Here is a 24,650-nt window from a genome sequence, read left to right on the forward strand (position 1 = left end):
GATCGAACGGCAATTGCGTCTGTTTTTTTCTTTCGACTATTTTTATTCATTTTTTGTCAGTTTATTCTAGTATAACAGGGACGACATTTAAGTAGTAAGCCCACTGTAATTACCACGCGTTTTGAAAGATTCTCCGCGTTAGAATATATTCTAAAAATATGTTCTTATTGATATTATTTTTTTTTTTCAAGTTACATTGATCCCTCATAGGCATTTTTTTTCATTATTTTTTGCTTTATTTTTGGCTTCGAATGAGCAGTGATGAGAAGAATTATGCAACGACACTTTTCCCTTCTTTCCCTTTCCACAATTATATCGTTCCTCGTCCTCAGTAAATTTTTCCCCCAAACTCTTGACAATCTATCGAAACATTGAGTTAGAAAATTGAAAAATCAATTGTTCAGCGTTTGAATTTTTTTTTTTGATAATTACGTACTGATACGTACTGACATACTGTGCAACAATCAGCTGTTGGTGCACTTTGATACGTCGGTTTATTTGAGATGTGCAGAAAAATTGATCTTTCAATTTCTTTGTTAATACAACTGGGGCTTATTATCATGTCGCATGCTTGTTATCTCATATTTTAGTTAGTTTTCCATTTTTAAGTGTCAAACGTTAACGCTCAACTGGAATGAACACGTCTCGCTCCTTGAAAATTCACCAAATGGCCTAATTATCCTCGTTAATCTCATCTTATTTTGAATACTATTAACGGACGTAAGTGTAGAGCCTCGCCACGCAGTTGGGGAATAGTAATGAAATTATTCAATTTTTTGAGGAATACGTGCACTTTTCGTGATTGTCCGAGGACAGGGAACGAAAGGAACGCCAGAATTTTTTTTTTTTAAACATCCATGACATGAAGTACTTTATCAATTTTATCTGGTGTCCATTTTGCCCCACTATTTTCCCTCAAATAAAGCAAAGGTGTTTGTGTACGTGTTGTGTATGCATGTGGCATTCGCACGATGGATGAACACTTGAATTTCTCATTACAATTCTCCTTCAATCAATTAATTGTGATAGATTAATCTGCAACAGGTTTCCATCAAATCTCTCTCACGTTATAATTTATTAATAAATTGCTATCGTTAGTGTTTTTTTACCTCTTCTGTTTTCAATGCTTACTATTACCGATATTAAATTGTCACATTTCTTGGTGTCTATCAATAAATACCCTTACATGTGTGTTCATTACACTTAATAACTAGTATGTATGCGCATCCACACTTATCTCTTTCGCTCTCTTTTACATTTTCATCGTTTTTCTTGTCGATTTTCATATAATAGTTTCTTCTTCATCTGGTTAATTACGTTGTATCTCACACGTGTAATACTTAATTTGAACTGAATCAATCGGCCGTCGGTCATACAACTAATTAAAAACGAAACAAAAACAAAATTCAATGACATTCTGGATTTTTTTTTTTGTAAGTGACAACCGTTTAATCCGACTAGTCGACGTACCCTAATGCAAGGCCCGCAGTTTCTTTCAATTAATGTGGCACAGAATTATTTAATCCATCAAACGTATTGGATCACACAATAGGATCGAATCCTGGAGTATCTCTGTTGCTTCAGTGATGAAAAAAAATGAGGAATACAGTGGAAATCTATTTTTTTTTTTTTCTGTCAATATCGTGAGTATGTGGAGGACAAATCTGATATCCAGGGATTTTTTCCGATTTATCACCTCATTTTTATTCATCCCATAACACAGTGTGCCTTCCATTAAACGCCTGCCTTAGAAGGAAAACAATAATGGAATTGGAAAAAAAAACAAAGTCCTATAATTGAACAGCCTCGACGAGGAAAAACTTTCGAGGTAGATTCGAATGAATACTCGTTTTCAGAGAAACACTCTGTTTTTGTTTTCTCATGTTTATTCATATAATAATTGCCTTTATCACGAATTTGTTATCCACGATGCAAATGGACGAATCATTGATCGAGTAAAATACGAGATCCCTTTCTGTTTTTGCTTCCTCAAACCCACACTTGTAACATATTCACTCTGTTGTTTTCCTTTTAATATTAAATAAATCGAATGATTACAACGAAAAACAATAATAATGATAAAAATTGAAAAAAAACATTACTGAGATACATATAAGGCTTTTTTTTGTTTACGAGTATATTACAAATACGTTTTAGCGTTAATTCAGTTATTTAAATATCGTTTCGAGTAGTAGATTGTTGATATAACAATTAACGATAATCATAGTGGTATGCAACAATAAATCGATAGGATTTTTATCATTCAACAGTTTTTCAATTATTGAATAAAGAGGGGGAAGGGGGGGAAAGAGGGTAGGGGGCAATGGCTACTACAACGAGAGTTGTGACAGCGATTACAGTTGTGGTTTAAGCTTAAATAAAAATTATACACTATTCATCGATAGCTGTAGAATAAGTGCGATTTATGGGGAGCTATTTTATTTATGTCACAGTTACTTTAGATTCATTAATTTAGGAATTAATGATGAATTTAGCACTCTCAGAAGCTTCTTCATGACGCTAACACGATGGATCGTCAACAAGATCACAGATTGATACTGGCGTTAATTGTGAATGTTAACGCGAACCGACCTGCTCTGCATTTATGATTCATTGGTTGGTAGTTTATTTAGGCTTAATGCAGAGCTCCAGAGATTAAATTATGGTGAAGGTATTACTAAGAACGAAGCGCAATCCGTGTGCAGTGGGGCACCGTGGGGTATTAATGGGGTTTATTATTTTTTTTAGTTTTTTTTAACAAATTCCTGAAATTTTTTTTTCAGAAAATTCGACTAGTCCGACTCCACACCGATCGCTGACGGAATTGAGAATGAAAATTGGAGATAATTCGAGTACCGGGGGATACTAATCCTCAATTTTAGGTTCAGGTACGATACTTAAGGGCCGATTCAACAATAGTCTTCCTTTGACTTAACTCTTTTTTAAAAGAATAAATTAAGAATAAATGTTATCGAGAGAGGGAATTAGCGGAGTAACTTGTTCAGGGGATTTATTCACGAGAAATAAACTCGTCTCCAAGAATATCAAGTGCCAATAGTGAAGTTGTATTTTCTTTTTTGTTTTTTTCTTTTTTCATTTCTTAATCCTAAACTAAATGCATTTGTTTAATGAGCAGGGTTATATTTGGCCGAAACATTTGTTTACAAAATAAAATGTATTTAATCTGGATTTATTGAATTCTCATTTGTGCTGTTTAAAATAATATTTTGCGCGCGCGTCGCATCGAGCGATCTAGACGCATTTTATTTCACCTTGACAATAAATGGATAATTGAAAAAGCGGTGGGAAAAGTTCAGCGAATTAAATCATCAAAAATAATAGTCAACAAGGGAAGAAAAATAAAATAATGATTTGTGACTTTGTAAAGTGTCTTTGAAAGAGGTCAATAATGGCCATGTCGGATTTCTCCAACAGCTAATCAATTTTCTTCAAACATAACGCTACATAATAGTAAAAAAAAAAAATTGTTAAAACCAAAATAGAAAAAAAAAACACTCTTACGAACTAAAATGGCATAGAAAATCAGATCCTACATATTATCGAAGGCGATACTAGAGAAATTCGCCGGAAGAAATACCCGGTACACCAAAAAAAAAAATATATATAATAATAATAATAATAATAATAATAATAATAATCATAATTCATAATTATTAATAATAGTCATAATGATATAAGACACTCGTTCATTTTTATCAACCGAAAAAAAAACCTACGATGGGAAATAAAGAGCAATAAAAAATACATAGACTGGGGAATAAATGTGTTATGTGGGGAAAACCGCAATATTCATCTTTGAGCCAAGACAATGTTAATTCCTTAATGTATAACAAACGTCAAATGCACACACTCACACCTGTTCATCCTCACTCGCACCTTTCAAACATTTTTTTGGATTTTTCGATTTTTTTTTTGTCTAAATTTATAGTCTACGTCACTCTCCCTGATATGAAGAGCCAACGGTCCTCATCCGACGATTATTATAGTTACTTAATGTTTTTTTTGTATTTTTTCATATTTTTTTTTCCTAAAATTACGCGCAAACGTCAACTATATTCTTAGAACAACGTCTCTCGTCGGACAAGACACGAGAATATCACATTGCAGGTGTTTTTTCCTTATCTTAAATCCTAATGTACTCGAAAATAATCGTCTGCCTCGCGATTAATTAAAGAAAAAAAAATAAATAAAACGTAGAACCCGTCCGGCACGATCGAGCTCGCGAGTTTTATCGTTTTGTATTTTAGATAGTTTTTTTTTTTTAATTTTAAACATAGTTATTGTGTGATTTTCACGATGGGCCACTAGCCTCAGCTTCAACTCCAATGAGAATAAATAGTCACGATTAGACTCGTTTTTGGTATCGAGATGGAAATGAGAGACTCGTCGGGAGTGTGAGTGATCATAAATCGCTCTTTCTCGAGATTAATTTGAACGATTCATCAGAATAAATGGAAACGCTCTCTAACATTAAAATATCTTTTTTGTCATGATTGTATCCGCATCGTTGTTGAGAATTTGTTTCTGCGGCTCGACAGGAAGGGAACAGGCATATTATTTATTTTTAAGTTTTTCAATACGTAAAAGCTCAGTGCTATAATACTAAGAGCAAAGTTACATCGAGCTTGATGAGATAAAAAGAGAGAGAGTGAGAGTGGAGAGAGCAAGCGAACATTGATAACAGGAAAGACATTGATCCTTAAAGATTAATGGACGAGCAGTAAAGGTTGTGCGATTAATTCATTGCACTTCAATTATTATCGTTCAACTTTCTTTCACGAACAGGGATTACTGAGGGAGAAAGAGCGATGATGGTGATCGTCTGCTCCGAGTCTTCGGGCATTTATGTTAATTATTTTCCACTGGAATTTGTAGGAGATTGAAAATACTGGACCACTCGGCAATCCACCGATAATCCGCCTATTTTCTCCCTCGAAATATCAATAATCGTTTAAACAATAGGTAATGTACGATAGGCTAATAGCTCTTCATAAATATATATATATACATATCTACACATATATATATATATATGAAAATGGTGAATTATTTTTTTCTCTACTGATACTAAAATTATATTCTATATTAGCAATTATATTACGTGTATCAAGGGGGGACTGCGAGCGTCGAAAAGCAATTGTTTATATCTAAGTTATTATAATATTTTTTTTTTCTTTTTCTGGATTTTTTCAGTTTAATTCCACTTATGCGCCGTTATTCCCCCGGGGTGATATACAAAGGCGACTTTTACCCTCCACCCTCGACTCTCTATTCCTCCATTCTCTAGTTTAATTATGACACCCCACCATCCCCACGCTTGAAATCTCTTCAGGATTCGCAAAAGAGATCCTAGTTATCTAAATTCAATATTATCACAAGAAATAATCTTTCTACGTCTCCGAGAAAGATTTGAAACTTCGACACTTCTTTGATTCGATTCGATATATTACATTTAATCACACGTTTAATCCACGTGGCGGAATACTTGGAAAAAGAAATATTCAATTTACTTGGATCTATTTTAAACAATTAATCGTATCCCTTGACTCTCGGTCTCTCTCTTTCTCGTTGATCTCAAACAATTTGAGTTTAGCAATGTCTCAACAGATTCTCATCAATTTCCACCCCGTAAATTTCTCACTAAGAACACAATAATCATCATTAAACCGATAGCCGATAAATAAAAATAAAAATAATGATTAAAAATTCACGACAGCCCGAAGTTAAATGCCAAGTACGAGGAACAATCCTGACTAATAAATTCAGAGTTGTTAATTCCTGTTAATCAATGGTTATCCTCCGATATAATTCGATAATAAAATTTGTCACCCGTCTCAAATGGATTTTACTCCGGGCAACTATATGTCAACTCTTAAATACCGTTTAAAACACTTATCCATTCGATAAATCCTTAAGTCTACGTCCGTTGAATACCAGGGCATTAACTCTGAAAACACCTTCACCTGATGCTCAACAAAAGGCGAAAGATTCGAATAAAAGAAGAAAAATGAGAAAAAAGAGAAAAATTAAGATAATTAAATAGTGATTAGCTGTCGATGGGCCCTAGCAAATAGTACGTGTTTTAGACTCTCCACAATCATGCACCCCTATCAATTAAGTAAACCATGATTATTCCTCATTCTCGCAATTCGTGTGCAATGTGTCATTACAAATGTACATATGTATAAAGAAACTTCTTACGTCGACGTTGTATTGTTAGATAAGCGTGTTTTCGTGTTGTCATCATCCTCCAACATCCTCCCCCGTCATATAATCTTTCTCCCCAGTCACTCCCCAAACATCTTAGCTCGCTATTTCATCGTGAAATGTTTCTATCTCAATTCTTAAACATTAAATTCGCTTAGATATACTCCGAGGTTTATAGTTTACTCTATATTTATGAAGTTCCTAGCGCAGTGGGTCACTCAAATTCATAGTTATAATCATCGCGCTGTTTTCTTCCTTATCTGTGGCCCTCTCCAATAATTTAATCACCTAAATTCTCACGTCACGATTGTTTCTCCTTTTACTCTCATTACTTCATCAACTCCCTCGGTTAATGTCTGATTGTTGGTTTTAATGTTACATTAATCTTTACGTTTCAACTCTTTGCAACTCCGCTCAATTCTTCTCCATGACCAATCGCCCCAGATTATTGCCGATCATTTCAAGAAAAAAGCTCGCCGTGGAGTAGAAAAAAAAAACACATCTATTTTTATTTTTGCTCGGTCGTCGTTTGGTTTTCAGTCCATCAGGTACCTTCGACGTTGGAAAAAAGAATGCTCAATTTCCTTTTTTTAAACCTTAAACAACGTTCCTTTTTTTTTTTATGAAAAAACATTTTTTTTTTTTTTCATTTTGCTCACGTGGAAACGGTCAGTGACGGGACAACGCTCGCCATTGGCCCAGTCTCGACAATTTCTCGCTGTTATTCGTTATCACAAGGAGGCATAACGTTAATACCGGCCAGTACTTAATGCCACCACGACTTGACTCGAATTAAAATGTTATTTTGTTTTTGTCAACTCCCTCACGCAATATCTTTATCATTAATCATTAATTACTATTTATAATAAGTTTTGTTTTTTTTTTTCGTTTTTTTTTCAGTTTTTTTCCCTCCTCCTTAATCGTTTTTTTAACTCTACATTAATAAATGGTACAGAGACACACTGGACATTGGCACGACAGGTGGCATTTAGATTTAATATAGAATAAAATTTACGTTATTGCGATAACATTTGGTATCGTTGTGTCGTTGCCCGGCCAGCCCGTTTTTTTTTCCCCTTCAATTTTCCGCGTTTTATGAAATTTTTTTTTTGTCTCATAATTTTCTTTTTTTTTTCGTCTATCCTCTAGTGTCCTTTAGCCACAGCAGGACGGCGGGCAGCGACGTCAATGCTTTATTTTTTGTCTTTTCATTATTTTTTTCTTTTCAAGATTTCATTCTTTTGATTAGATTGGTACAGTCTAAGTTTGATACTCGCTGCAGTCTTGAAACTGTTCAGCAAAAAAAATGGAACACTCCCCGACACGATCAGAGACCTTTGGCCTTGGGTTTTACTTTGTTTTTTATTACTTGTGTATTTTTTTTTTAAATTTTTTCTTTATATCGCTCTTACTCTGCTGCGGGTTCAGAGGGGAATTACGGTATCATAGGAAAAACAGGCATTTTTTAGATTTAGGGAAATAATTGTTGTCTTCAATTGAAAATTATCGACACGGTCACATTGTGCGTGAGAGTTACGAGAATTGAGGTAATGAAGTGGCTTCTGAATTTTTCATCTTTCATTATAACTCCGTAATTCCACGTCGGAAAACCCGAGATAAAAATCCAAGCTCAGTGCACATTGCATGAGGTGCGAGAGAGCTTCGTTTAGGTTTGGTTTAGGAGATTTTTAGGGGGGATTGGGTGTGTTTGCACGTTCATGCGCACTTGAACCCGATTCGATGGTCTCCGAGATAACCGATCGGATTAATTCAAATTATTAAACTTTCCTATTCTCGTAATTAAACTTTTATCTTTATTTAAAACATTTTGTCTGTTTAATTTAGTGTTGTTTTCATTTGTTGGTTTATCGCAGTAAGATCGTTTGGCTGTTCTTCCATTCTTTCTTGTTTATTTATTTTTATATTAATTTTCATTCGCTTGTCTTTTTGTTAAGTAACTCGTTCCGATAATCATCATTATTATTAACGTTAATTGACATTTTCGAGAAGACTCAATCGACATTTTGTAATCATTCAACTCTAGCGTCAATGTGTGCTCGGATGTCGCGCTGTCTTTGATCATTTAGTTTTTTTTTCCCCGGGAAATTCCAAGGGAAACCGTTCCAAAAAGAAGCCAATAATCAAGAATGGAAGGTTTTTTTTGTCTCTAATACGAAGTCTAAATAAAATCAGGAAGATAAATTAGGATGAAACAATTTTGCCGGCGTTGACGGGCTCCAACATTTGTTTCCTATTTATTTCGATCGACGAAGATTAATTATTGACGCTGATGATTTATTTTTTTTGTCACTTAAGCTCAGAGAGCTTAGGTGATGGCCCAGTGGACTCGATGCCCTGTGTTTCCGCTCTACATCGACTCACCTCCCAGAAGATCTCCGGGTAAGTACGAGTTGAGGGAGCTTGGTGTTGTCCTGTGTGCTTCACCGCTGTCAATTCCAGTGTTGCTCCAGAGGGAATTGGTGGTAGGTGGAGCGCCCCAAAGTTGGCTGGAAGTGCCTCCCCAGGTGTCAGGTGGTGGTCCTGCTTTGTTGGAGGAGCGGAGGCCCCAGCCACTACCACCCGAGCTGCCTGTTTGCTGTTGACCACCGTGACTCAACTGTTGGAGGAGTGTGTGGACCTCGCTGTCTGCTGGAGACTCGGCGAATATTGTCGTGTTACCAAGGACGCAGTTATTCAGGGCTCCTTGAGCCTTGCTAGACTCATCCCGTGAAGAGTATTTAGTAAGGGCAATTCCATGATTCAGGTACAGACGAAAATCTTGAACAGGCCCATGTTGCATACAGAGTGTTTTCAACGTAGAGCCATCAATCTGAGGTGTTAAATTCTTGAGCAGTAGCCAAGTACCACCAACAAGCCATCCGGCATTGCTGCTACCTCCTCCACCACCGGCACCACCACCAGATTGGAGACCCCATGAACTGGATGATCGACTAACTCCACCTAATCCAGCCCAACCATTGCTGGCATTGCTGACACCCTTGCTGCTGAGACCAGGTGGTGGACCCTGACGAGCTTTGTTCATTGGAGCACCCCATAATTCTGAGGTAACTGCTGTTGGCGGTGGCGCTAAGTCTGTCCAGGTATTTTTAGAGCTGTGGAGAAGAAAAAAATGAAGAAAATTGTCCGTAATTTTTACAAACTCCGTGAGACAAACTCCAAATAAATTCATTACCTTGAGAATGCGCTGGGTGTTGTTGCAGGTGGATTAAAACTCCACGTTGAGTTACTCAGACTAGGAATTGAAGTATCAACATTTTGTGGCTGAGGTGGTGGTGATGTTTTGGAGCTCGATGAGAATATGGTATCGGGATCCTTGATGGCTGCTAGTGACAACGATCTCACAACCGAGCCTGGAGTAATACTAGGATCGTCCTCAATGTTCTTCATCTGAGTGCCCTAAAAAGACCAAATATAGGCAAATCCTGACAAACTCGCACACATAGTACACTTCAACAGCGCACAAGAAAACAGATGATTTAAAATGCTAATTTTAAAATCGAATTCATTTAATCAAGAGACAAAATATCGTGAAATATTTCTTAAAGTAAAAGCGTAAGATATTTTTTCAAATATTAATTTGATAAACTGAAAAGTGATTACCTTCCATGGTTTGCCAGGCTCGAACTCTGGGACTAGATCAGTGAATGCAGCACTGCCTGGCTGCCAATCCTTTCCATCAGTGGCATCACTGTTGCCAGCATCTGGCCAGCCACTGTCACCAAGTCTCGTTGACCAAGTGCCATCTGCCTGTCCCAGTAATGGGTTCATATTGGGACTTGTGTGAGTATGACTGAGACCTGAGGTCTGCGGTGGTTTGCTCGTTGTACCTGGCGCACGTGAGAATTCATTGCCAGTAATATCCCCATCCTTGTCGAGTGATGGAAGCTTCCACTGATTCAATCTCGATTGTTGTTGGCTCACTGGTGGCTCCTTATTCATCATCAAGTCACTGAAGCTATTCTGAATTGCGGACATTGGATCATGCACAGAAGTCTTGTAGTAATCCGACGTTTGGGACGGGGCTGAGTGCTGCTGTTGCTGTTGTGCCTGCTGTTTCATATATGTCGCCTGCTGCACGGCTATCTGATTCTGGAGATTTGCTATTTGTTGCTTTGTCTTTGTTATCTGAACACTTATTTGGAGAACAGTCTGGCTGTTGCATTTGAGAGAACTCTGAACCGAGTTTTGCTGGTGTAGTTGCTGAAGAACTTTGATTTGTTGGAGCAGTTGATTCAATAGAATCAGAGTGGGCGGTGCCAGGGGTTGATTGAGTATCTGCTGATTGAGATAACCCTCCTGGACGGCGAGTTGAATCTGCTGCACGAGCATTCTAAGCTGCTGGGTGCTCGGTGGATTCTGGGGTGTTCTCGATGCCTGAACAGAATTTATTCATCCAATTACCCTCAATTCGTTATGATTTACTATCTGAATAATTGACTTTCGCTGTCGACCAGTATTATTTACGCTATTGCAATCAACATTGGAATGTGCTAAAAGCACATGACTTTTTTATTAATTTTCTCGAGCTCATGCTGCATGAGAATTTTGTAGCACAGACGAAGCAATCATGCAAACAAACGGTAATAAATGGAAAATAAACCGGCAAAACAAACGCACAGGCAAAAACCATATGAAAGCCAATGGAGGTGTAATATTCATTGTCATGGATGCATTTAAGCAGGAGAGAGAAGAGAGAAAAGATTGCTTTCAATAACAAGAATCGTAACGAGACTATTTTTGGGAGAATTGTGAATTCTGCGCATATGCGTGTGCCGTTTGTCAGGTATTGTCACCTGGTTAAAGGGCGGCTGCGGAGGATTGGCGGTTTGCTGTTGCGGTGGTTGCATTTGCACTGCTGCCTTTTGCTGTTGCTGCTGTTGCTGGAGCTTCAAGAGGCTGGCGCTGGCCACCGAACCACTTACGCTGCCAGTTGCACCCCCGCTAGGCCGCACACCCAGGCACTCGCCCTGCGTTACATAACACCCTTGTACCCCAGCTACTTTACCTAGTCGCCTTCCACTATATTTCACTTCTTCAGAGGGTCAGCATTGCGGGCGAATACAACCAGGAATTCAGGAAGAAATGAGAGTTGAACGTGATCGAATCTTAATCCTCTTCAATTATTTTTTTAAATTGAAGAACTGGTCGGGAACTTCGTTCCACATTCAGACAGTTCAGCCTTCGCCAGGAAGAGTCATTGAAAAAATATTTCAAGACAGATTTTCCAAAGGTAGAAATTGTACACAACCTTTTTAAAAAAGCTAACTACCATAATAACTGGCTGTATTCGCTACGGCACCTGATTACCTGTTAACCACCTTCACCAGAAGAGCACCAACCCAATTACAATTGTCTTACGCTAGCAAACTAGTTACTTCTCTCAAATGCAAGAATTTTGGCTTCAATAGAGGAACAAAGGAAACACCTAAACTCTCGAGTGACACACAACCATGGTTTTTTTTTTTTTGTTATTCAGCGTTATCCACTCAAAATCAGTTTTCACCGTACCCAGGACTCAATGGTTAACTCTTGAAATCTCTCCGGTAAAAATGTACACGTGGGAAATGTAATCAATTACATGCGAATTTTATGGCTGGACTTACCGGTGGGAAAGACATTTGCTGAGCGACGTGGCTGAATTTCGGGTATGCACCAGACATGGATGATGGGTTGGTTGGATCGTAACCGGACGGAGCATCGTGACGACGCCAATCCAGTGCACGAATCTGAAGGAGCTCCTGAGCCTCGTCGCGATTCATTTCACGCTTTCTCAGGGCTGTTTCCACATCCTCCTTCTATATTTTTCCAAAGAAATTACGATATGATCAACAATTTGTAAAATCATTACAATTACTTCACTTTTGGAAAATGACTCTTTCAATTTTCAATAATTACTGACGTTTATTAAACTTTTATAGACTGTTCGAAATTCGTGCCGGAAAAAACTTTCCATTCAATTTCGAATTTAATGGTGAATTTTCCGGCATTTTAATAATTTTGGATTGACTCTTCTAAATAATTGAATTGGATATACGTGCATTCACGATTTTTCCATGAAATAAATGCCTGAGAATGAAAATAAAAATTGCAAAAATATGTAAAGAGAATTTTATCCCCCCCGAATAAAAATAAAAAATCGGGCTTACCTTGTACCCCAAATCACAGAGATACCGGAACTCTCTGCTGTTCCAAATGACCTCTTTAGTGAGTGCAGGTTTGCTAGGATGACCCCAGCTGGGTACAGGCTCCATATCAGCGTCTCCCCAGCTGCCAGAGGGTCCCATGGCCTTAGGCTTATGGCTGGGTCCACCCCAAGAAGCTGGATTGAGTGGTGGTTCGTTCCATGAAGCTGGAGTCTTAGGCTCATCCCAGTTGGTAGTCTCATGAGGTCCCTCACCCCACGATCCATTGCGTCCCTGTGCAGCGGGATGTCCCCACACAGGCCCCCCGACATCTGGTTTCATTGGCTGACCAGGCATGCGATTTTGTGGCATTCCAGGTGGACACTGCATTCCACCCCTTCCCAAATTCTGAGAGGGTACATCCTTCCAGTGAGACACTTTGCTACCAGCCATGGGACGCTGATTGGCAGCTGGATTGCCCCACAGGCTAGTCCCATCGTCGTAATTCGGCACATTTCTCCGTTGAGCTGGTGGTGAGGGCTCCTCCCAGCCAGAAGGTTTACCAGGGATCATTTCTTTGGGTGGTGGTGCTGCCCACTGATTCATACTCGATGGATTGATCATTTTAGCAGGTGGCCCTGAGGGATGCTGATGTCCCATCTGATGATGAGGTGGTCCTGGTGGTTGTCCCCACATTGCATCAGCACTGGCCCCATTGAGACGTCCAGAGACTCCTCCACGGATGTCTCCACGCATATCAGCCATTCTCGGGTCACGTCCCATAGGGTCCATCGGGCGGAGATGCTCTCTGGGATCCATCGACATGCGGTGGTCGCGTGGATCTCTCATTTCGCGAGGATCAACTGATCTGATATCTCTGGGATCACGAGGATCAACTCTCGGATCACCCCAGTTCGATCCAGTCTGATTACTAGTAGCACCTGCCCACTGTGGTGTATTGGGTTGAGTCGGTGTTGGAGCCCCTGTCCACATGTTGGAGGAGTCAGCTGCCTCGTCGTCCTCACCCCATGTTCCACCGATGTTTGTCGAGGGAGTGTGACCCCAAGGTGTTTTAGCTTGTTGGGGAGGCGGTGGCTGGCCTCCATTGCGAAGATTAGCTTCCCAGAGGTCGGTGCCATTGTTCACTGGGGGCTTCCACATTGGAACACCGTCCTTATTCACTGTTGGCTCTGGTGAGGCTGGCACATCCCAATTGGTATCTTGATTGACGTGTTGACAACTCCAGCCATCCTGGCTGAAGAGGGCCTCTCTCATCGTGTTAAGTTGCTCCAATTGTTGCTTGGTCGATGGATTGGGGGGCATTGTCGGTGGTGATGAATTACTCGCACTTCCAGTCGATGCTGCACTGCTCTGGGGTGAGACTGCCTGATTGTTATTACCATTGGCACCTGGTGGACCACCAGAGGGGGGCGATTGCTGGAGATTGTTTCCATTGTTGTTTGGCGCTGGTTGATTCGGCCCTGGTCCTACCGATGGGTTGGGCTTACCCTGCGGCCAAGGGCCATTTGGACTGGCTTGATTGGTTTGATTAGCTGGCTGAGATGTTGGTGGACCTGCTTGTGAATTAGAGGCTGCATTTGAATTGTTTGTTTTATTCACTGTCGATGGATTTGTTTGATTACCCGGTGGCCCTTGATTTTGATTTTGATTTGGATTAGTGACAGGACGATTAACATTGTTTGTACCCCAGTTGGATGATGGTGGTGGTGCATTACCTGGAGTACCACCCCAGCCAGATGGATTGGGATTATTATTATTTGGTGTTGTTGCTTGAGATGAGCCCCAGTTGGTGCCACCACCGGTATTGAGGGAACTCTCGCCTCCACCAGCCAGTGATAGGATGATCGGAATACCCCAGCGTTTTTTGTAATCAACATTGGGATCACTGTGAGTATATTTTGGTGATTCACCGAATAGACAGTGTAGGGCCCGCTTGAGTAGATAACGTTGGCTTTCGCAGTTGCTCTCGTTGTTTTTGTATGCCTCGTTGCAAGCAGGAATCAGAGCACGAACGTATGCAATCAGTCTTGCCCAATGACCGGTTGATGGGCTTGCATCAGCATTATCAGCAAAACGTTCGTTGATATAATCATTCACTTGTTCATAAGAATTCAATGTATTCGTAGGAGTTTGGGGGCTCACGACAATCGATTGATTCTCGAAAGCGACACGCAATGATGCAGGTACTGTTTCAGTTTGGGATGTGACGGTGGCTGATTGGCTTTTAAGCGTCATCGTAGGCTCGCAGGTAGTAAGTGTAGGAATGTTGTTAGATGATCTGACACGTACAACTCGCTCATCATCAGACACGTCAAGTCGAGCTTGATGAGACATTTCAGACTTATCGCTAGACTTAGATACGGACTTAACATTACCGTTAGATTCAAGAGCAATCTTAGTAGACACATGATACTTATTTATCTTAAAACTATCATTTAGAGGCATGTTAGACTTATTGTTATCCTGAAATGAAAGAGCACCAACAGTAAATATTGTTGCTTCGGTACGACTAATACCATCATTTTGAGACCCTAACATCCTAATATTAGTAGTCATTACACTAGTCTTGTAGCACACAGCGACGTTAACAATGTCTTGGATAACATCTTGATTATTGTTACCATTAATATTCATCGTAGTCGTATTATCGTTACAACGACGATGATGTTTCTTTTCAGCAGACCCTTCAGTATCTTCAATGTTACAATAATCACTATTATTAGCAACGTTGTTGTTTTTATCGTAACCCTTGCTCTTAATCAATAATGGAACACATATGCGTTGCGTCAGCTTGGTGACGGTGACGTGCGACAGTAATTGTTGATAATATTGAGAAGTAACTGGAGACGATGCTCGGACTTGAGTGAGATTATCATCGTCAATGAGAGATTGCAAATAATCGTTAATGCGGTCGGTGAATTCGTTTTTGGAAACGATAAGCGTAATGGAAGAACAGGCATTCATAGCCGTTAATTTGTGAGCACGAGATAGGACCGATTTATCCCAGTTGTCAATGAAATCGTGATTTAATTGGCAAGCATCGTTCACTGAATTACTGATATTCTGATTGTAGTGCTGGACGTCAAGGCCAATTGCTCTGATATCACCAATCATAGTGGTAACTACTGAACATCTTTCGCCAATTGCTTCGACACGATTTGATCGGTTACCATAACTCGTATCATTATCAACTAAAATAACCGGGATTCCAACAGCATTAATACCAACGAATCCATCGCCAGTAACATCTAGATAGTAATAGTCACCGTAACTTGTTGAGCTGAGCAATATCACAGACTTTGAGTTATTATTACTTATTAATCTAATATTAGCCTTAATGTTATTGTTTTCGCCGTGGTGAAGGCGGGACCCTAGTAAGGAGTAATTGTCGACAAGTTTGGCGCGATAAAGCTGCCGCTGGGGGCAATCAGACTTGGGTATCCTAACTAGGCTAGGTACCCCAGCGGTACAACAATCAACGCCTATCGTATCATTTAAACGTACACTTAACATTAGTACCCTAATGCTTATAACGCTAAAGCTATTCTTATTATCACTTAACGGCTTACACGTACACTTAGAATTATCGGCTGAGCTGCCCAGTTTACCAAGCGAGCCCCGTGTATTTTGCTTTCTGTACTTGTGATGATTATGTTCTGCATTGTTGTGGTTGTTTATTTTATCATTATTATCGTAGGTTAGAAGGTGATTTGTTGGATTTTTTGTGGTTTCTGGTGCCACTGACTGGCAGGCCTCACCTCCATCGGCAAAGCTGAGCTCACCTGCAACATCACACCATTTTTCCACCTCTCAATCGGCAATCCAATCCAATCCACATTGACACCAACTATTAACCACTACGCTCACAATATCGTCTAAACTAATTATTGAGAGTCCTTGTCCGTGTCAGATATTTATTTCTCATAAAGTCAAATTATTCTATTAAATCCCAACGAATAAAAAAAATTGCAAGGTGTTTGGATGTACTTGGAAAACTAAAAATATCGTCTTTGATTTATTTAAATTCATCTACTTGTTTACCGGATAAATTGTTTAAAACTCGAGCGATAAAACGTCCGAAATTCTTGTGTTTATATTGCCCTCAACATGTCAATCAACGTTTCTAAATATAAATAAAAGCATAAATACGCCAAAAACAATGGAATTCAGCCGAAAAGTCGAAGATATTCGCAGAATAATCGGTAAATATTGAATTCGTCGACCAGGATAAATTCAGTGGGACAACAAGCCGAAAAAGATAAGAACAAAGAAGCAATAATGACTACTCCAAGCAATTTCATTTCAAAATGGAGACTCTCATAAACCGAGTGGAACTGACCACCTCATGATCATTTCAGCCCCTCGTATCTCATCATCTACCTCATATCTTAGTTAATAAAAAATTGAAACCTACCAGATTGGCGTGGCAGGACGGTTAAGAAGTCATTGGCGGCGGTAGCTTTGGGGTGGCTGGTAGGTGCTGCCATCATGCTGCTGTTTATGAATTCGATATCACAGTACCTAGCATGCTCTGGTCGTTCCCCTTCCCGCGCCCCACTCAGACTGCTTTCCTCTAATACTACTACATCCCCCTGCAACAAATAAAGGAGGATATAAAAAAAAACCATTGAAGACCGTTGGCTATGATTAGACTCCATTGCAATGTATTGCATCACTGGACTGCTCCAATAAGTCTCACATTTCCTCCAATCTCACACTTTAATTCAACTCACCTTGGAATTTTGTACGAAGGCATTTGTTTCGGTAGAAATCTCATGTGAACTAGAATTGTGTGGAAACATTGGGCTCAGTTCTTCTTTGGCAGGCAATGCATAGAAACCAAGATCTCATAGACTATCACTATCAGTGCGCTCCCAGCTCCATGCCAATAGGGATCTGCAATCATTATTAATCATTCTAATCAATTTTTTCAGATCCTTTTGATTAATGATAAATCAGACAACTGTCTAAATCTCGAGTGACGACGACTTTCTACGCGACAAAATTTTGTATTTCACCTGCGACAGGTGAACAAAACGCTAGAAACAGATTTCGGATCATTTTCATCAGAGATAAGATTGCTATCTGAGCCATATTGGCACCATAGCGCGACGAACTGTGGAAAAAAAAAGACTTTACGATCATTCAAACTCAGAAATACAGCTTGACACTGTTTCCACGCTGGTGCAGAAGACAAATTAAACCTCGTACAAACACCCATATCCCAGACCATCCTTCAAGATAATCGACGGTGGCAAAAAAAAAAAAAAAGGAGAGGTGAAACCATAGTTAGAAACCATGGAGAACTAAATTGGATGGAAAGGGTAGTCGCACACGGACATGAAAATCCATGCATATCGATTTGTGAAAAATAAAGAGTAAAGAAAAGTCGTGGAGAATTTTTCGAAATCGTACCACCATTTTATTCAAATCGTCGCGCAAAATTCAATCTCAAAATTACCGGCAGACGAGTGATATAAAATAAATAAATCAGGCATGAGAGGGAGGGGGTGAGACGGATAGAGACGAAATGAGGAAGAAGTCGGGGGAGAGAATAAGTAAAGGGGAATTGAACAACGGTGGATCACATCCCACTTAACATTTTCCAGCGCACAGAGAGCACCGTGCACCCATTACAACAGTGAAAACAAATTCCTCGCAGAACTTATACTATACTCTACTCTCGGTTGCTCTCCCCCTTTGGGGCCCCTCTCTGTCCACTAACACACCGTACGACCCCACAGTCATCGTATTTTCGAAAGGTCAGCCTGGGATTTCAAATAAAACGCAAAAGGCGCAGCATTTGGCGAAAAAAAATAAAATAAATTCATAGAAATAAACTAAAAACCTGAGGCACTTAAAAACGTCAAAAGACTACAGCAATGACACCCAACGATTATATCACAATCGAAAATCGCTGTAAATGCTTGCGTGGCATGTGAACACGAAACACGAAGCATCAACCACGGGCCAATAAACCGTAAATCGAGTGTTAAAATTACTCGAAAAATCTACCCATCGAATGCCAAATCGGCAACAATAAACTGGGCGAGAAAGGATTATGAGATAAAGATAAATACACACGCACTGGTATCACAAAACACCACTCCAAATAGTGAACTCACTTCTACAAATAAATTCCCCGCTAATCAGCCACGAGGAACGACTAACGAATTGAAATCCGACACTCTCTTTCCTGGGGAAAATCAATGGAACAATTTAAAAAAAAACGAATGAAAAACATTAAATAAATAAATAGCGATGCTGAAGGGAATAACTTACGCTTACGGCTCCAAAGAAAGAGCACATACAGTCCGCACGGAGCTATTTGGCTAGCGCGGAATACCGAAAACCTCGTACTCGCGCTAGTGTAGTTGGTTATTCTCACGAGCGTACCTTCTCCCCATCGTATACACACCAACAACTTGGTATCTTATTGCATGGTGAGTGGAGGGAGGGGTAAAGAAGTTTTCAACAGTGGTGGAGGGGCGAAGGGAGAGGGGCTATTACTTTTGGTGCACGCGCGAAGCCACGTTCACGTTTCAATATTGGACGTGCTCGACATGCTCCATTCACCGACGAGAAATCAACTCTCCACAACTCGCCACCGAGGCGCTGCCAACACTCCCTCCCTTCCCTCTCCATCTCCCACTCCCATCCCATTTCCCTCTTACCCTCATCCCTCCCCTCTCTTCACCAATCCGATGAAACCACGACTCCCCTCTCTACTCCACACACTACCCCCTCTTAGTATTTCTCTTTTGTACATTTCCATTCCTCCCTCTCACTCTGTCTTCTTCCTTTTTTCTCTTTTAACTCCCTCTCCATCAGCCGTTTTTTTTCGCTCCCTAAATCCTTCCTGGCGAGTTTACGCTCACGCGCACACACACCGTGGCTCTCTCTTTTCCAGAGAGAAAATTCTCTCATCTTGTCTTGTCAAGGTACTGGCAAAATCGGTGCTCCACCTAGGAGGTGCACACCAGTGAAGCCCAGAACCCCCCAACCCCTAGCCGTCGGGAGAATTCCCTTGGAGAGACAAAAGAGACAGAACGTTCCCGTACTTCTCTCTTGTATACCGTTAAAGCTGAGGGAAAATGTGCTTAGCCGGGGCTCCATCGATTTCATCGATCTGACTACGCATTGACCTTCGAAAGTTCTTCATACGCTTTGTAAAATATTGAATTAATGAATCCTAATTACCGGGGATAATTAATTCGATTGAGTTTGTGCGCTTCTGTATTGGTTATTGGACGACGTGGGAGAGGTATTCATCCTTGTAGCTGAATGAGGGAACAGATCGAAATGCGTTTTCATCGTCGTGGGGAGTGCAGAGGGTCGAAAACATCGGAAACGTCGAAAGCGTCGGCAGGGCGTCGCGACATTGCTTCCCAGAGACTCACCAGTATCGGAAATTATTGATCTGCCAGTTACATATATACAGGCATCTGTATGTACGAGAAAGGTATACGAGAATGGTGCGACGGTCAGGTCTAGCAAACGAACACACCAGCAGCGCTGTTCCCTCTGGCGCGCGTCTGCCCTTCTCCCTCAGCACCACTGTTTCTATCTACCTTCCCTTCTACTTCTACTCTCTCACTCTCCCCTGGCTCTCCCTTTCGCCAACAGTATTACAAGAAAAAAAAAAATGGCTATGGTGAAATACTAGAGGCTGGGGGAAGAATCTTCGCCTTTTCCTCACACCCGCGTCCGTCATATTGGCCCCCTCCTCTCACTCTCACCCCCTTTTTGCCAACTTTTTTCTCTCCCTCCTAAGTGCTGAATAAATATTCACACCCTTCGCTCGTCTTTTTTCTTTACAGTGTTTTCCATTTTTTCCCCTTTTCTACTCTCCATCGAGAATCGTATGAAACTCCACTTCCAGGGGATGTATCGACCCCTACTCTACTCTATCCCCTTCGAGAATCGTATGAAACTCCACGGTCAGATTTGATAAATTTTTAGCAACGAAAAATTTTTAAAATCATCAATTAGATATTCTTCGTTATTCGCTATAATTTGTTCAATAATTTTTATGGAGAATTTAATAGTTTAAGAGATTAGATTCCCCGGGACATTCGCGACTTTCCAAGAAATTCGTACTCCGTATAACTTGAACGGTAAAATGTTATTGAAAGGAATCAGAGTGTAACTATCCAATTTGCAAGTGCGTCGGGCGACAAATGCATTATTCTTGAATGTGGTAGGATAGAGAATGGTGGAAAAGCGAGCCAAGTGTGACTTTTTCGCGTAGAGAATTGTTAAAGACCCCGGAGACAGCTGAGATTACAACAAGGAACAAGGCAATCTCCCTCTGCTCTTCCCCTGGGGAATCTTCTTGGTCACCTCGGCATGTCCACAGCCGCGCATTATCCGTGGTCCGACGAGGCGCATCGTCAATGTCCTCACACGTTTGTTATTGTTGCATTCAGAGAGTATCCCGTGTCTCGCGTGCCAGCTCCATTTTCTTATTCACGAGCTATCTATGTTTCAGACCCTTCATGTGGAACCGGGGGTTGTCCTCGCCATGAATTAGCAATACCCCACGATAATTCTATGACTCTACAGCGACTCCTCAGGGGCCTAATGATGCACCCCAAACACACATTTTTTATCAGAACATGAACATTTCGGTGATTTAGGAAATTATTTATCTGAAAATTCAGCGTGAATTAAGTCTGAATAAATCCTCAAAAGGTGAGAGCTTCCTGAGAATATTAATACAAACTCATTTGAGATTCATTTGAGATTCATTTCATGACAATTGAAACAAGTAATGGAATTCTCTTCCAATTTCAAGGTGAAACACTCGAATCGATTCTGAAGTAATTTTTTCTATCCATCCCAATTACCACCGGGCGGTTGATTGTCGGTAAAAAGAACCCAAGGAGGTGTGAAGTACCGATAACTTCGGTCAATTAACAGAAGAACGGTGTCACGCTGTAAAAGAGCATAACGCAAAACGATACCAGTACTTGATATTTCTCACCGCTTTGTTCCTCCACTCAGCTCCCCTATCCCTCCCCCCTGGTAATTCCTGGCCCAAATACTTCACCCACACGAGCACTCATTACGCAATCCGTTAACCCCGTCCAATTTCATATTTCACAAAATTCGCAAAAATTGTGCTCCTTGCTGGCTAATTAACATGATAACATAATTAAGCAATTAATATCAACGACTACTGCTGGGAAAAAGAGTATCGAAACCAGAGTTGGTAGATCGCAATGAAATACCACCAAATAATGCCCCGGTATGACGCACTTACGTAAAAGGTATCGACAAGTGGAGAAGTCGCGGTTCTCTCCCACAACCGCTGAAAATTGAATAATTTTTTCCCTCAACTTCTCCCTATTTTGCTTTACGAAGTAATAAACATTGTTGCTCTACAGTCTTTCGATGTACATAGGATATATTGTCCCCCTCTCTCCATTTACCAGGCACCGCAGTGTACATATATACATGTGTGCATTTGTACGATGACTATATATACAATGTAGCTTGGCAACAAGCACTCAGCCAGTTGCGGGGCAAGGTCGACCCTCTCCCCCTTTGCTATTTTATCCCGATATATATTCATTACGAAACCTCGTACATGTGTACGGATCTCACTCCTATCTATCTATCCTTTAATTTTTTTTTTCGCATCGTTCAAGCGTTTTTGCCATCATCTTTTCTCTCTCTTTCTTGTTTTTTTCTTATTTTTTTTTTGCACTGTCTCCTAGTGGTGGCCGATTCTTCCTCGTTGGAGACCACAACCATGACGTATCCACGTGCTCCTAATACATATATGTATTGGAATACGGTATACATGGGCATGAGGGAAAAGAACGGATAGGGAGGCGTTAAGGTAAGAGATTCGGACGGTGCGGAAAAGGATCGACATGCCAAGGGATCGCATCGAGCGGAACAACCGTAATTTCTACGTTTTCCACGGTGAAGACGCACTTTGCGGATGGATTGTCAACTGGACTTTTAAATTGCATGGGATTTATGGAGATCTCATGGGATTCCGACGATTTCTCGAATATTCTATTCAACTTCTGATTCTAGGTGCACGCTAGGAAAATCGGAAAGTCTGCGGAACACCTGAGAATTATTGTTTGAAATTTCTACTATAAAATTCATAAAAACCTGAGAGGGTTCTAAATCTTTGAACATCTAGAAAATACGTGCAGAATGTTCTTGAAATTCAGATGAATTAGAAATACCAGAATATATTTAACTAAAATTCTCTTCACTCCACGAATTCGTCCAAGACTTTTGATCGTCCCTGAAAATTTCCATTCCTTCGAATATTTGAGATAAATAATCAAAGTGATGAGGAGCTCCATTTCAAATAGTATTAGAATGTGAAGAATGAAAAGTTCACACGGTCTTGGGGGAATTTAAAAAAATGAGCAGTTGTGGATGGTGCTGAGGACGAGCTCTCGGTCCCGGGGGTTTTCATGATTTTATTGGTGAAGGAACTCGCAGGCGATGGCACGGGAAGGAGTATACATTGAAGAAGGGAATGAGAAAAAGATTAAGAAGAATTTAGCGAGATGAACATGGTAAAGAGAAGCATACGGTCCGGCCAGTGTGACCACATTCCAGAGACACTCCCACTGGATATACTTAGAGGCATCATGTATAACGTTGTACTTAATGCCCCCAGGGAAGGATGTAATCGGCAATTCTTCACAAGTTTGCATATCGTGGGTAATCATCATAATTATTCCAATTAATGAGGATTTCTTTAATTATCATAAGGGCTCATTGCAGCTCTCGCTCTCCAACTCTGAATTACTCCATCACTATTTTATTTTATCCATCGGAAAAGCCGTAATTTTTTTTCTCCACATTTTAATGATGCAGGAGGAGGGGGGTGTTGTAAAAATATATTGCACGTTCACCGGTGGAATGTGGCGTTAATTATCCTCAATGATGTCTTCCGATTGACCATCCGTCGACCTCCAAACGCCAATTTAACAAATGTGGAACAGTAAAATAGCAAAATAGTAAAATTGAGGAAGAAAAGTTAAAGGAGTGGATATTCTTCTAAATAAAGTTGTGGAGTAACCATTTTTGGAGTGGGCAAATTCCGTTAATTCAGACAACTCTGCTCGCATTACTGAACACATATTGCTGGGTGTTGAGAGGATTCTATCAATTTTTTTCACGTACAGAGTGGAATTGGTGGAATTTTGTTCTTTCTAGTCGAATGCCAGTGGAAAAATACGAGTTGTCTGGAAGAAAGAGAGACAGAGATGGAAGAATATGGTTAACAATATGGCAGCTGCGTTACACTCGCTCAAGTGTTGGCAAAATCATGATTGTCGTGATTTGTTTATTAAAAATATGGCATTATTGTTGTTTACAATAACCGAGAGACTTGTTCTTATCGTTTGACCGCCCTATGCATGTCCCTGATATTTGTCTCGATAGGTAATGCATATATAGGTTATATTTATATTTTTTATACACCAACCGTAAAGCCCGATACGGTTGACCCCTTGTTAAGACGAAATCGTACAATTCATCTTGTTTTTATTTTTTCACATTTTTCGTACTCACCTGCGGCAACGCGTTCGAATGGTGTTCAAAGTCGTTTAAAACTCTCACTATCACAACTCGATGATAAAAAAAATAGCTCTTTTCCACGTTAAACACGCTGAAAAACACATTTGCGTACTAACCACGGATTTTCATTGAAAATGAGACTCCATTACTTGGCACGGAGTTTGCAGAGGTTACCGCGGCAAGGCGCATCGCAAAAAGCCGATCATTTTTCAAGAGACAGATCCTATACTCAAAACCGGAAGCAACAGACGAGTCGGATATAAGGTGTGTCTTCTCCCTCCGCTTCTGTCGTTTTTTTCGAAATTGAGTCGTTTTGATCGAGGCTAATGGTCTTTTGGAAAGTTACCCAGGTATTTACACGAAGATTTAACCAGGGACTGGTCACTCGAAATTTCCGGCGTCCACTGATTTCCAGAATTTGGAAAGTGATTTAAAATGGACATGGAAATCTGGACATTCTCAGACAAATTAATTATAATCAGATGGTTAAGTAGGACTCGGTATTGCAGATATTTTCTCAGAAGATCTTACCCATCGAAATTTTTCTTGCAATGGTTTACCAAGGGATGACAGAATTATTTCTCATCTAAATTACAAATCTGAATTTAAATTAAAAACTCATGTCAATTTGCAGTCGCCTAGCTAAAGTTCAATCAATTTCATCCAAAATTAAATAAATGAAAAACACTTTCCTCGTTT

General features: G+C 40.2%; 1 protein-coding gene across 5 annotated transcripts; it reads right to left on the bottom strand.

The window, feature by feature from the left end:
* Positions 1–8,383: 8,383 nt before the first annotated feature.
* gw (trinucleotide repeat containing adaptor protein gawky) lies at positions 8,384–24,105 on the bottom strand. 5 transcript variants are annotated; one of them, XM_011300220.1, is made up of 10 exons: positions 18,675–18,952; positions 18,518–18,588; positions 17,126–17,288; positions 16,807–16,984; positions 12,396–16,174; positions 11,853–12,044; positions 11,043–11,216; positions 9,850–10,623; positions 9,422–9,645; positions 8,384–9,341 (listed from the first exon to the last, which is right to left on the bottom strand). In XM_011300220.1, exons 3-10 carry the CDS (start codon positions 17,192–17,194, stop codon positions 8,597–8,599), a joined length of 6,135 nt encoding a protein of 2,044 aa, XP_011298522.1. In that variant the 5' UTR covers positions 17,195–17,288; positions 18,518–18,588; positions 18,675–18,952; the 3' UTR covers positions 8,384–8,596. The 5 variants fall into 5 exon arrangements, with proteins under 5 accessions (XP_011298522.1, XP_011298523.1, XP_011298524.1 ...); XM_011300221.1 differs by lacking the exons at positions 18,518–18,588; positions 18,675–18,952 and adding an exon at positions 23,946–24,105; XM_011300222.1 differs by lacking the exon at positions 18,518–18,588 and having other exon boundaries at positions 9,422–9,636.
* Between the last annotated feature and the right edge of the window lie 545 nt (positions 24,106–24,650).

This window comes from Fopius arisanus, unplaced genomic scaffold (assembly GCF_000806365.1).
Source record: "Fopius arisanus strain USDA-PBARC FA_bdor unplaced genomic scaffold, ASM80636v1 scaffold00016, whole genome shotgun sequence".
NCBI classification, from domain to species: Eukaryota; Metazoa; Arthropoda; class Insecta; order Hymenoptera; family Braconidae; genus Fopius; species Fopius arisanus.